The sequence below is a fragment of the Triturus cristatus genome, chromosome 12 (genome assembly GCF_964204655.1).
Source record: "Triturus cristatus chromosome 12, aTriCri1.1, whole genome shotgun sequence".
In the NCBI taxonomy this organism is placed as follows: domain Eukaryota; kingdom Metazoa; phylum Chordata; class Amphibia; order Caudata; family Salamandridae; genus Triturus; species Triturus cristatus.
The window spans coordinates 835,619,598-835,633,659 of record NC_140595.1 but is presented as its reverse complement, the minus strand read 5'-3'; the positions used below and the strand labels follow the sequence as shown (position 1 = coordinate 835,633,659).

The following is a 14,062-nucleotide window of genomic DNA, read 5'->3' as shown; positions in this document are numbered from 1 at the left end:
ATGTGGGAACCTGGCGGCAAAGCTTTGGCATTTTGCGTTTTCGTTTGTGGCGAATAGGTCTATCTCTGGGTGACCCCACTGTTGGAAGTACGGTTGGAGTACTGATGGGTGTAGCTCCCACTCGTGCATCTGGTGGCTGTGTCTGCTGAGCAGATCCGCCATCTGGTTGTCCTTGCCCGGGAGGTGTTCCGCCATGAGGAATATGTTCCTCTGAATGGCCCACTTCCACATGCTCTGAGCCAGATGAGACAACTGTAGAGAGTGTGTTCCTCCCTGCTTCTGTATGTAGTACATGGCAGTCATGTTGTCCGTCCGGATCAACACGACTTTGTTGCACAAGTGTACTTTGAATGCCTTCATTGCCAGGAATATTGCCATCAGTTCCAGAAGGTTGATGTGCATCTTCTTTTGTTGTGTTGTCCATAGTCCCTGCACTGTGTAATTGAGTACATGAGCTCCCCATCCCTGGAGAGACGCGTCCGCCGTCAGTATTATTTGTGGAACAGGCTCTTGGAACGGTCGGCCCCTGCAAAGGTTTTGTGGATTCCACCAATGCAGAGAGTTGTATGCCCGACCGCTCACCAACACTAGGTCTTTTAATTGCCCGTGAGCCTGATTCCATTGACGTGCTAAGCATTCATGAAGCGGGCGCATATGTAGTCTTGCGTGCGGGACTATGAAAATGCAGGAGGCCATCATGCCTATCAACTGAATGAACACTCTTGCAGGAAGGGAGGGTTGTGGTTTTAACTTGGAGATCAGCAGTTGCATGCTGTTGACTCTCACTAAATTTGGCTGAGCTGTGGCTGCCAGAGTGTCTATTGTCGCGCCCAGGTACTGTTGTACGTGTGCGGGTTGTAGATGTGATTTTGTGTAATTTAGTGAGAATCCCAGACTGTGAAGAAGGTGAATGGTGAGGGACATGTGGCTGGCACATTGCTGGGCTGACTTTGCCTGAACAAGCCAGTCGTCCAGGTAAGGGTAGACGTGAATGTGTCGTCGCCGTAGATGTGCAGCTACTGTAGCTAGGCACTTGGTAAAGACCCTGGGTGCTGTTGTCACGCCGAAGGGGAGGACTTTGAATTGATAGTGCTGTCCCTGAATAGTGAACCTGAGATATTTCCTGTGTGATGGGTGGATGGGTATGTGGAAGTACGCATCTTTGAGGTCTAGAGTGGCTAGGAAGTCTCCCTGGCTGAGCAGCGGGAGAACCTGCTGTAGGGTGAGCATATGAAAATGCTCCGACAGAATGTAGTGGTAGAGGGGTCTGAAGTCTAGTATAGGTCTGAGCGACCCATCCTTTTTTGGGATTAGGAAGTACAGGGAGTACACCCCTGTCCCCTGCTGGTTGACGGGTATGACCTCTATTGCACCTTTTTGCAGCATACTTAGCACTTCCCGCTGCAATAATGCTAAGTGCTCTGCGGACATAGGACGGTGTTTTGGCGGTATTGTGGGTGGAGTGGAGGTTAATTCGAGACAGTAACCGTGCTGGATAATATCCATGACCCACCTGTCCGTGGACAGGAACCGCTGGAGTCTCCCCCCGACAGGTGTTACGTGGTCGGGGGGAAGGGAGAGGGCGTCACTGTTTGTTCTTGGGTGAGGACCTGGTGTTGCCGTAACCGCGTCCTCTGCCCTTGGTGCTGGAGCCACGATATCCACCTCTGTTGTTTTTATCGTAGGTACTCTGTGTGCCCCATTTATTGTATGTCTGCTGTGACCCTTGTCCTCTAGCTGCTCCCCTATTCCCGGGGCGACGAAAGGAGCCACTACGAAATGTTTGCGTTTGCAGAGCCCCCATTGACTTTGCAGTGTCAGTGTCCTTTTTTATCTCTTCTAAGGTGGTGTCAACTTCCGGTCCGAATAAGTAGTCGGGGTTGACAGGCTGATTTAGGATGTTGTTTTGAATCTCAGGTTTGAATCCGGAGATTCTTAACCAAGCATGTCGGCGTAACATGACGCTGGTGTTTATCGCCCTCGCAGCTGTGTCGGCAGCATCTAGTGCGCACTTAATGGATGCGTTTGTAAGAAGTTGTCCCTCTCTGATGAGGAGCTCTGCTGCCTCTTTGTATTCGTCTGGCAGATGTTGGAGTAGTGACTCTAGCGTGTCGTAGTGTGAACGATCGTAACGAGCCAGGAGGGCCTGTGTATTGGCAATGCGCCAGATGTTTGCTGCTTGAGCTGCAATCCTCTTGCCTGAGGTCTCCAGCACTTTGGACTCCTTGTCTGGGGGAGGAGCATCAGCAGTTGTTTGCGAGTGCGCTCGTTTGCGAGCGTTAGCAACCACCATGGAGTCCAGAGGTAACTGACCCCTAATGTACATAGGGTCCCCGGGCGCAGGTTTGTATTTTTTTTCAATCCTGGGGTTCAGCACCCGTGCCCTGGTTGTTTCTTCGAAAATGTCCTTTGCTGGCTTGAGAACACCTTTCAACATGGGCAGAGTCTTGACAGTCCTCTCAGAGGATGCGAAAGTGTCCACCAAGAAGTCGTCCTCAACAGTGTCAGAGTGGAGTTGCACTCCATGATTGGCTGATGCACGTTCTATGAGGGCATTGAAGGCAGCAGTGTCCTCTGTGGGAGATGTTTTTGCGCCGTAAAGCTGCGTGTCCTGGGTATCTGTTGCAGCACCCGGGTCTGCAGGGTCATCCCAAGCTTGATCTGGGTCCTGCAGCTCCTCAGGATCTATATCCCTAGGGTAGGTGGTATCATCACCCATGTAATCCTCCATTGCGTCCGTGTCGGAGGGCGTCGGAGAAAAGGACTGGGGATCCGGATAGGAGGTATGCAGGCGTTCATATAGAACCGGTTCCGACTCTGCTGGCAGTTTCTGCTTTAGAGGGATTCTGTAAGAGTCCAAGGCCTGCTCTGGCGTGACCTTCCGTTTTCGGAGCATGAATCTGCCGGTGTCGGCGTCGATGAATTGGGACGGTGAAGGCTCAGTAGGAGAGTGTCCAGTAGATGGGGACCTTGTCTGGCGGACACGTGTTCGGATCTCGAACATCTTCGGCGCCGTGGACGGCGGCAAACCAAAAGTGATGTTGGTTGGTGCCGAAGGTGCCTTCGGAGCCTTTTTCGGGTCGGGGCCCGGCGTGGACTGGAGGGCTGCCCGTTCTCTAATGCGTTGCAATGACGCCGCAACTTGTCGCACCGAGAACGCCGAAGGTTCTTTGGTGGCGAGTGGTTCCGTTGAGGTAGGCGTGGACTGCTTCGGAGCCACCGGGTCATCGATTCGAGGCGAGGTAGTAGCGGTCGACGGAGTCGATGATTTGACCCGTGTCGCTGCCTTCGAAGTGGACTCCGATGGAGCGGCCATCTTAACTTTGGTGGTCGGGCCGATGTCTTTGGTGCCTGGTGCCGAGGCGCCTTTGTGGCACCGATGGCCTTCCTTTTCGGGTCGGTGCCGATGTCCGCAGCAGCGAGTTCGGCGCCGAAATCCCTTTTAGCGCGTTCGGAGCCGAAGGAGTGGAGGTCTTCGAGGGCTTCGAGCCGACCACTGCTAGTTTCACTTTCGGTTTCTGGGGAACCGGTGCGACGATTGGTTTCGGTTTCGTTGAAGGGAAACCAGTCTTTTTCGGTAATAATGGCTCTTGCTGGATGTTCGAGGCCGGGCCCGGAGGAGGGGCCAAAGAACTGCGGGATTGGTCTCGGGTAAGGCCCGGAGGCGATCCCTCGACCGGAGCCGTAGAATGACGCACTTTGATAGCCTCCGTTTCGACGGGTAGGCCCTGCTCTTCACCAGAGCTATCTTCTTCGGCCCCAAAGGCCTCATCGTAGTCTCCTACCTCATCGTCGGCTTCTTCCCTGTGAAAAAGCGCTTCATCGGGGTCTTCCGATCGGGAATCGTGTTCGGAAGCGGGGCTGGAGGTTATGTCTTCCACGCTTTCAACATCCTCGTCCTCGGTGCTGAAGATGTTGGCCGGGGCCGGTGCCGACTGGTGCGCTTCTAATCTCGCTGCTCGTCGATTCCGAAGAGTCTTCTTGGATCGGAATCGGGCACAGGCCATACATTTCGATTCGTCGTGATCCGGCGAGAGGCATTTGTTGCACACCGGGTGGACGTCGATATGTGGATATTTGGCGTGGCATACAGGACACAGTTTGAATGGGGTCCTCGATTCCATCGTCGATGGAAGGTCGATGGTTGGATTAAACTTATCCGAAAAACTTGAAGAAGTTTGCTAAACTAAGCAAGAAAGCTGTCGATACCGAGCGGAACAGTACCGACGAAAACTAAAGGCCTTTTGGCCTTAAACTAAATTTTCCTAACTTGAGCTAAGATAAGCACATCCGAACCCAATGGCGGAAAAAAACAATCTGAGGATGGAGAGGATGCCCATGCGCACTGTGGTCCAGGGGAGGAGTCACCTATCTCAGGATACTTCGAAGACTCTTCCAGGACAACAACGTGCAAACATCCGGACCCAACACTAGGCGGCGATCTATGCACAGATATGAATTCAGCAGCCCACATGCCTCGAACCTGGTGATAACCCTCAAAGCACCCATTATTAATCAGGCTTCATCTGCAAATCACCGGAAAGCCCCAGGAAAATAGGTCAATGAGTCTGAGAAAAGAAATCAAAACAGATTTGGGGGGCGGGGTGGGGTTCTCTACTGATACTCTCCACTGACCGGGAGTGTGACATTTTGTGTTTGATGGTTAAAATAGACCAAAAGAAGGATGTTCAAGGCAAATGAAGTCACCTAGTTGTTAGAGATGAAACTGAACGCAACACTTTCAGGACAACATTACAAGCCTCCTTGATACATGCTCATGGTCTGTTCTCCAATACCATAAACACAAGGCACACACTATAGGCTTACCTCCACTGGATGAGGGTGTCTATCAGCCGAGAGTAGCCCTGTGCAGCAGCAAGGTGCAGTAAGGTCATGCCCCGGAAGCTGATGTCATGGACGAGCCTCTCAGAGGGCCGCCAGCAGGAGCGTGACATCATCTTCTGGCACACAGCCACAATCCGCTCTTCAAAGGAGTCTGCCGAGGCCTGTGGCATACAGTAGAACAAGCAAGCTTTTAGGAAGAACATACAGAAATAACACTGCAACGCCATCCCAAAGCACTGTCTGTTGAAACCAATTTTGTGAAACAGAGACACAGGCATAAGGTTAGAGTCTGACAGCGATATTAAATATGAATGCAAAAGGTTTTCAACACACAAGTGCTTTAACAACGCCGTTAATTGTCCCTTACCCAGTCACCCCAGCATGAGCCACTGATCTCTAGAAATAACTGGCAAGTGAAAGTTAATTCTATTCGCATTCTAGCAAGAAGATTTTTCAGCAGTCAAATAACAAAGGGAACTCACAACCCCAAGCGCTAATCCATTCAGTCAAAGAACAAATAAAGTTATAACAAATTATCTTCATTCATCTCTAGAAGTATCCAACCTCTGTGTTCAGGTGGGGGTCATAAGAAGACAATGAAACCAACCTTACGTAGGAAGCAACCAATGAAAGGTAAAAGTAGGCCCATGCAAACATTTAATAACTGAAAACATTGTGCTGTTTGATTATCCATGATCTAACATAATATCTCTCCCACTTTCACATGGATTCACTGCCATCTACCCAGTTCGGCAAGCATCAGTGATTCACTAACTGAATCAAGGTAAAGGCAGCCTTGACGACCATGTTGAGGACACTGATGCACCTTCATAGCTAAGGAGCAGGTATTTTATCCCTTTGTAATATTCAATCTGCAAGTCTCCACTCGCTGCACACAATACAGAAGACCCATCACAAAGAATGAGCACAGAAGAATTCATCCATTCGAGAGAATGGAGGACTGTCCTGGAAAGCACCTTGGTGTACGAACCCAGACAGGAATATTTTCTAGTGAAATCAACAGACGTTTTGCACGTTTCAGGTTTAAGGCATCAGTGTGATGAAGCTAAAAGTCACCTCCTCAGATCTGCTACACTAGGAATTTCAATGTAGAGTATTTATTCATTTATTGTATTTCTAGAGCGCAACGCTTATCTCCTAGAGGATGGATGTCCCGGAGTTCAATAGCTACCACACCTATTCAATGAGAGCACTTCACCAATAGAGAAAACCTTAACTGGGGACAACCCAGGTTTGACATGTTTTCCTAAATCTGCAGTGATTATCAATAAGTCAGATGTCCACGGGAAGAACATTCCACTAGGCAGCAGCCAATGAGTAAAAGAATGCCCACCCACTGTAGTTCTCAGGTCACAAGTAGGAATATAGAATTCTACTCTGTTTTGTAAAATCTCAGGTCCAGAGTTATAAAGGGTTATATGTGCATAACATAAACGTTTGAAATGAGCTCTTTGACGTAGAGGCAGCCAGTGTAAGGCTACCAGATAAGTCGAAGCAGAGCTGAATCTCTCCATGTTACAGATTAGCTGGCAGCAGCTCTTTGGATTACCTATAATTGTATATTGTAATATAAATATTAATTATAAAGCGCAACTATCGCTCCAAGGGAGCATCTTGGTGCTATGCGGAGTCCAGGATGGTGCTCAGAAATGCTACAGCCTAATGCGGAAGATCAGATAAGCGAAAGACACAAAGGGGGTCTGGGGCTCCAAAAATCCAGGTCTTTAACAATTTCCTAAAGCAAAGTTCTGAATGCATGAGTATGAGATGGCAGGGGAGCAAATTCCAGGCTTTAGCCCTAGAACGGCTACCGATGTCCCACCCTTTGTTTTACACATAAAAGGGGGAGGTTTTAGGAGATTCGCTGATGAGGATCTGAGCAGGCGTGCAGTGACATAAGGCGTAAAACTGGCCATTGGATATTTTGGTCCTGATGCTTTAATAGCTCTAAAGGTGATTACCAGGATCTTACATAGCACTCTTTTAGAAATTGGTAACCAATTTAGACTGCTGAGGCCCAGGAACGGTGAGGAAGGTTTAGCACTAGGCGTGCTGCCGTATGTTGAACTATCTGGAGCTTTATAAAGATTGTCTTGTTAGTCTCTTGTAGGAAAGTAGGATCTGCTTTTATGTTTGCCCCCACTTTTTGCTTGATGTCGGACTAGCCTGACTGGGATCCTGCAAATCAGGACCCCAGGCTCTGTGCTATCTCCCCTAAATTGGTATGGTAAGTACTTAGGTACATCCCAGATTGGACAATGGTGAACACTTATCAGTCCCTAGTATATGGTACTAAGGTACCCAGGGCATAGGTACACCAGGGGTTCCCCAGGGGCTGAAGCATGTATCATGCAAGCCATGGGAGACCACTCAATTTGCAACTACAGACCTGCCATTGCAGGCTGGTAAGATAGTGCTAGCACCACTTATGAAAGATATAGGTTTCCCTATATCTAAGGTCACTGCACTTAAAACCTATAAGTCACCCCTAAAGCAGGCCTGCCAATCCTGAAGGCAGGTTGCTCAGCTCTATGTGTGAGGGTGCCCCTGCATTACGGTACACCCCTAAATCCTATGGAGTCCATTCTCCCGGGCTGTGAGACAGTCATATAACATATAGAGGAGCACCGTGTCATTACGCGATGACCATCTCAAAACTGGCTGTAACGAATCCTATCATGTTTGGTATCAAACATGTTGGAATCATACACCCACACTGTAAACGGTGTGGGAGGTATCATTCCATGCACTGTCAAGATCCTCCGGGAGGCCCTCAGTCTTCCCGGTACCAGTCTTCTAGAACCGGACAACACAACATGGATGCTGCCGACCAGAGACACTATTCTGCCCTCCTGCTGCTGAGCCAAGCTCGAGCAGGGGAAGGCAGAACAATAAATATCCTGTCACAGGGAGGTGTGACCACTTCCCAGACAGGGTTTGGTGTATTGGGGACAGGTTGAAGTGCTTGCCAGCACCACTCAGTCTGCTGGAAGGGCATATTTGGTGCCCTCCTTGCACAATGCAGCTCAGGGAGCCATTGGCTTCTGCTCTGGCATGAAGTTTGACAAAGGACATGGGAGTATCCTCCCAGCTGTCCACCTCTCCCCTGGGAAGGAACCCCGATTTGTCCCAGCCCTTCCTTAGGTTATTTAAGGGCTTACCTTGAGGGTGGGTCCCTAGATTCGTCATGGGGCAATATTCATTTTAGACACCACTTCTTCTTCAACTGTCTGGGCACTCAGGACTTCGCTCAGGGAATCAAGGCTGCAACCGGGAAGACTACTGCTGCTCCTGATCTCGTCGCCTTCTTGTCTGCTGCAACGTACGTGCCTGTGCACCATACAGGCACCTTCCAAGGCCTGTGGGCATCCAAGACACCTGAAGGAATCACTTCCCTGCATCTGCAGGCACCGCTACTAAGCTGATCGGTCTACTGATCCTGGGCTCCCACGGACTCCGAAAAGGCTCAGCAACACAGGTGGTGGTTCTTCACATCCTTTGAGGCCTGCCCTGTCCTCTCACCAAGTTTGAGGCCAGTAGCCCTCGTTGGAGCAGCAGGAACCGAACCCCTGTTCACCACGTCAACTTGCAGTTGCAAAGGCTTGTTGGTTTCCTTCTACCAAGATCTTTGGGCTCCAAGTGGCCCCAACCTCAAGCATCTCCAGTGACCAAGATCTTCGTCCTCACCACATCACTTGCACAGTGGGCCTGCATCTTTGGTGAACTGCTCGAGGTCCTTTCACAACTCCAGTGCCTCCGGCCTGTGGGTCCTCTTGAGGGTCATCTTTGAATTCTTCGGACTCCTTTGATTGCTCGGGGCCTGCCCTGACTCCCCTGCTTGTGGTGAGTCACCTGGACCTTGCTGGTCCTGACACTGCACCTTCTTCAGTTTCCTTGTTGTGTGTAGTCGCCAAGGCTTATTGGTGCTCCCGACGGACACCGACCCCTCACATCCGATGTGGGACAGCTGGTGAATGGCTCGTGGTCTTCCACAGCATCCCCTGGTCCTCACAGCTGCAGCTCCAAGGTCACCGTCATCACTCCCGCAGCACTCGACATCAGTGAACATTCGTCTTCCGTGCCTCCTGGTCTCTCTTGAGTGACAGACTCTTCCCCCTCTGCTTGCATGTGCTTATCAACTTCAATCCACCTTTGCGTTCCACCAGACACTTTCACCTTCCCCAACAGCAACATCTTTCTGAAGTCCCCCCTTGGGTCCAATGGCGGTTTACGACCCCACTTCACACGTATGCACCGACTTCCCTGGTGTAGGTATCCTGGTTCCTATGGTATCCACGGGTGGGGTGGCTCTCCAACCTTCTGTCTTCCATCGGGTTTCCTCAGGGTCCACTGGGAAGAGTCTTTCTTCTTTAAAATAGCAACTGCGACTTACTCATTGACTTGTATTGATCTTGCGGTAGTCTTCCCACTCGGCACACGGCCTCCGTGGGGCTCCTGGTTGCTTACCTCAGGTGGTTCCTTGGGTCCCTGGCACTTCTACGTCTTCTGTGTATAGTCTTGACTCGAGTCGTGGTTGGCATACCACTATTTTAGTATATGGTTTGGTCTACCCCTGGTGACCACTGTGTATTACGCGCTACTTACCTGTTTCTATTGAAAAGTATTGTGTGCATTGTGTATATCTCATGCTAGGAGATATCTGAATGTATTAGCGTCTTATAATAAATACATATTTTTATAACTACACTGTGTGGTTCTTTTTCACTTAATCTATACCTATAAGATTATGTTCTGGTAAAACAAGCTGCCTTACACTCCTTCTGGACTAAGCCTGAAGGCTGCTCTCCACAGCTACCATTTGAGAGCTTTCTAGAGTTGTCTAAGACCATTAAAATCACCATAAGGGTTGTCTGGATAGAGAGGGTGCCCACTTACATAAGTGTGCATCATATACCAAGCCAGCTTCTCACATCTCTGCATACAGGCTATTGCAGTAATCCAGTCTGGAGGTAATGAGGGCAATAGCCACTGTCTTTCTTGCTGTACACAGGGTCAGATCAAATAACTTGTGTGTGGTTTTTATCTGCTGGAAGCACTTCCCAGCCACCGCTAGAGCTTGTGGACAAAAGGGTGATGTAGTGTCAAATTTTACTCCTAGATTCTTAACCACATCTACCGTGTCAGGTGGAGGGGGAGTATCTTTAGACCACCATAAGGTAGGCGTGAAAGGAGTGGACTTGCCTAGTAGCATGATCTCAGTTTTTTGAGTATTACATTTCAGGTGATTACATTGCATCCAGCGGATGACTTCTGTAAGACATATCTGGAAATTCTTTTCCGCATTGGTGGAGACCTTGTCTAACACTAGGATTAACTGAGTATCATCAGCATTAGAAGTATTTATTAAACAGCACTGGGCTAAGGGCGGATACCTGAGGGACACTTGAGTTCAAAGATTTAACAGTTGAGTGGTAGTGTCTTAGAGTCACTACTTGCCTACGGTTGGTAAGGAATGACTCAGCCAGGCCAGGAGGGAGATGCCACAAGTCTTCAGGCGATAAACAAAAATATCATGGGAGATGGTGTCAAATGCGGCTGACAGATCTAATAGAATCAGCACTGCATTTTTCACAGCATCCAAAGCAAATTTGAGGGTTTCAGTCATTTGTAATAATGCGGATTCTGTGGAATGATTAGGCCGAACGGCCGACTGGCTAGGATGCAGAATATTAGCCTCTTCTAGAAAGGCAGTCAGTTAGCAATTGATTAATTTCTCTGTACTTTTACTTAGGCTAGGTAATAAAGAGATGGGCCGAAGGTTGGAAAGAGTAGTAGGATCAGATATTTGCTTTTTCTGAAGGGGTTTGTCTGCAGCGATTTTCCAGTCAGCTGGTACTTTAGCTGATAAGAGTGAAGAATTAATTATATTATTAATAACTGGGTTAGCGATATCTATGTTAGCGTGCAATACCTATGGGGGGCATGGGTCAAAAGGAGATCCGGATTTGCATGACAGAATGGTTTGGCGTGAAAGGATTGGCGACTCCGTCCAGTGTTCTGAGACTCTAACGATATGTCTGTGGGGGGAAGTTGGCAGTGTATGCCCAGACGTCGGTCCCTTGCTCACTGGATTCAAGCTAGCCTGGCTGATGAGAGCTGTTAGCCCGAAACCGGTCCCAGGATGCTTGTTTCCGATCCAGGGAAGACATGGCTTGGCAGTTCGGGCTGGACTGATCCCATGAGGCACAGGGTCAAGACTGATTTGCATTTAGCTGTGTCTGAACTGCGGTGGCGAAGTGAGCTAAGAACGATGATGGATTCAACCCAGATCTGTGACTGGTGGTGGGTGTCTGAAAAGTTTCAGCACTCCGTCCATCATCTCCTTGTGTTTGCTTTGTTCGGCCTAAGTTGGCAGGGTACGCCCAGACGTGGGTCCCCGGCTCACTTTGCCACTGGATTCAAGCTAGCCTGGTTGATGAGGGCTGTTAGCCCGAAACCGATCCCAGGATGCTTGTTTCCGGTCCAGGGAAGACATAGCTTGGCAGTTCAGGCTGGACTGTTCCCATGAGGCACAGGGTCAATACTGATTTGCATATAGGTGTGTCTGAACTGGGGTGGCGAAGTGAGCTAAAGAACGCTGATGGATTCAACCTAGATCTGTGACGGGACGAGTGTCTGAAAAGTTTCAGCGCTCCGTCCATCATCTCCTTGTGTTTGCTATGTTCGGCCTAAGTTGGCAGGGTATGCCCAGACATGGGTCCCTTGCTCACCTTGCCACTGGATTCAAGCTAGCCTGGCTGGTGAGGGCTGTTAGCCCGAAACCGGTCCCAGGATGCTTGTTTCCGGTCCAGGGAAGACATGGCTTGGCAGTTCAGGCTGGACTGTTCCCATGAGGCACAGGGTCAAGACTGATTTGCACATAGCTGTGTCTGAACTGGGGTGGGGAAGTGAGCTAAAGAACGATGATGGATTCAACCCAGATCTGTGACTGGGGGTGAGTGTCTGAAAAGTTTCAGCACTCCGTCCATCATCTCCTTGTGTTTGCTTTGTTCAGGGGAAGATATCATCCTAAAATCAATTTGTAGATTTTGTATTTTTTGGTCCTAAAAATTAGCTATTTAATCGCAGAGGGTCTGTGATGGAGGGATTTTGTGTTCTAGTATTTTGGGGTGGGTGAATGATTTCACAATTTAAAAAATGTTTTTTTTTTATCTGACTCTGCTAACGTTAGTAAATTGGTGTAGTGGACTTTTCCACTTTGATATGTTGATGAAAGGCTTTAAGCGCCAATCTGAACTGGGTTAGCTCCTCCAATTTATATCCTCTTCACCATCTTCGCTCTGGTTGTCTACAGTGGAGATGTAATTTCGTCAGCTTTTGTGTATACGAAGGGGCTGACACTTTGATGGTAGATTTATTTTTCAGAGGGACTGGAGGGGGAAAGGTATTACATCCAGGAGTACAAATGCTGGGTCTCTATTGTTGGATCTCCTGATATGATGGGTCTGAGAGCTAACGCACAGCTGGTATGGTCAGGTTTAACTAGCATTTTATTCCATTTACATACAGTTTTGGGGAGTCTAAAAAAGGGTTAGTACACTGACGTTTGATCCCAAAGAGAAAAATCTTGTGATCGGACCATGATAAGGAAACTGGAGGGTTAACATTTAGAGTGCTACGGTTTGAGCAAGTCCCATGTAGGATATGTCCAACACAATACCAACTGCTCAAGTCCCAGTGTTTCAAGGGTATCTAAAATATGTCTAACTCTGGGTTTGTTCTTACACTCTAATTGCAAGTTAAAATCCCCTAATAGGGTGGAATTAGAGTATAATCTAGTCTACAGTATCCCACAAAACCTACAAAAAGGGTGTTACTATAGTCCAGCCTGCTCGTTAGAAGAGCCTGGACTATTGTTTTGCGCCAAGCTATAGGGTTCCAGATGAACAGTCTTCTCTAAAGCTTGAGGATAACAACCCATTTACCACAGACAACTCTAACATGATCTTGCATTGTAAAAAGGCGATCGTCAATGATGACCCCAAAATATCTTGCAGATTTCTTGAGTATCTGAAGTATTTCAATGCAGGCTGATTTAACAAGTGCACAGCAGGAAGATACTCCAATCAACCCACTGAGAAGGTGTGCGCCTTGTATCAGACTTCCAGTTGTATTCTGGTTTGAAGTCCAACACAGCCACTCAGCTTTCCTTGGAGCAGTAGCCTCTTTCATATAACACAGGAACCTTCTGACATCACAGTATCATCCCCTTCCAGAAGTGGGGCTGGGAAGAATACTAGAAGGTTTGTAGATGGTTGAAATGGAGGTGTGACACATTTAGGATTAGGGTTAATTTCAGGCCTACCCTCTTTTGATGAAACCTAGCTAGGTGAGGGCCAGAGGAAAACCATGGACCTCTAGCATTCCGTTACAGAAATGATAGACACTAAAAAAGACAAAGCTATAAGCATGAACAGTTTGAGAGGTGACAATGATCTATAAACGACCTATCAAGGCACCTGAATAACAAGTTACTTACCTTTGGTAACGATATATCTGTAAGAGACATATATTAGTTAAGGATTCCTTACCATAGAATTACCCCCCAGGTGTAAGACTGGATCCGGAGAATTTTTCTTCAGCAGTAACCCTGCGCGTCGGTAGGAGGTGTCGGTCAACTCCGCGTTCGTTGTTGGCGTTGTGATCTCCGGAATGACGTTGCGGTATCTACTTACATGCTGCCCCTGCACGCTGACATCAGTTCTTTACACAACATTCCACACCAGAAGCGCAGACATTGACCACTGGTGCTCAAAACTAGGGCCCTGAAAGGAAGTCCCTTACCCTAGAAGTCAGTTCGCAGAACAGGGAGGATGGGTGGGGCGATAAGGAATCCATAACTAATACATGTCTCTTACACATATATCGTAACCGAAGGTAAGTAACTTGTTCATCTGATAGAAACTATTAGTTATGGATTCCTTACCTTAGAATAGATACCCCAGCAATACCAACCCCGGAGGTGGGTCTGCGAACTAAGTTCACACCAGAAAGTTTTGGAGAACTGAATGGGCAAAGAAGCCGTTTCTCCGGACTTGGCTGTCCAGGCAGTAATGTTTGGTGAACGTGTGCAATGAAGCCCACGTGGCTGCCTGGCAGATGTCATGAAGGGGAACTCCACGTACCAAAGCAGTAGTGGCTGCCGTCGCCCTGGTGGAATGGGCACGTAGCCCTA

General features: G+C 48.6%; 1 protein-coding gene across 4 annotated transcripts in view; it reads right to left on the bottom strand.

The window, feature by feature from the left end:
- CAMTA2 (calmodulin binding transcription activator 2) overlaps nt 1-14,062 on the bottom strand; it is a 1,245,102-nt gene that overhangs the window by 447,542 nt on the left and 783,498 nt on the right. For all 4 annotated transcript variants that reach the window (XM_085638475.1, XM_085638477.1, XM_085638474.1 and 1 more), the window contains exon 13: nt 4,828-5,006. In XM_085638475.1, coding sequence (XP_085494601.1) covers nt 4,828-5,006 — 179 coding nt within the window. The remainder of the gene's footprint in view (nt 1-4,827; nt 5,007-14,062) is intronic.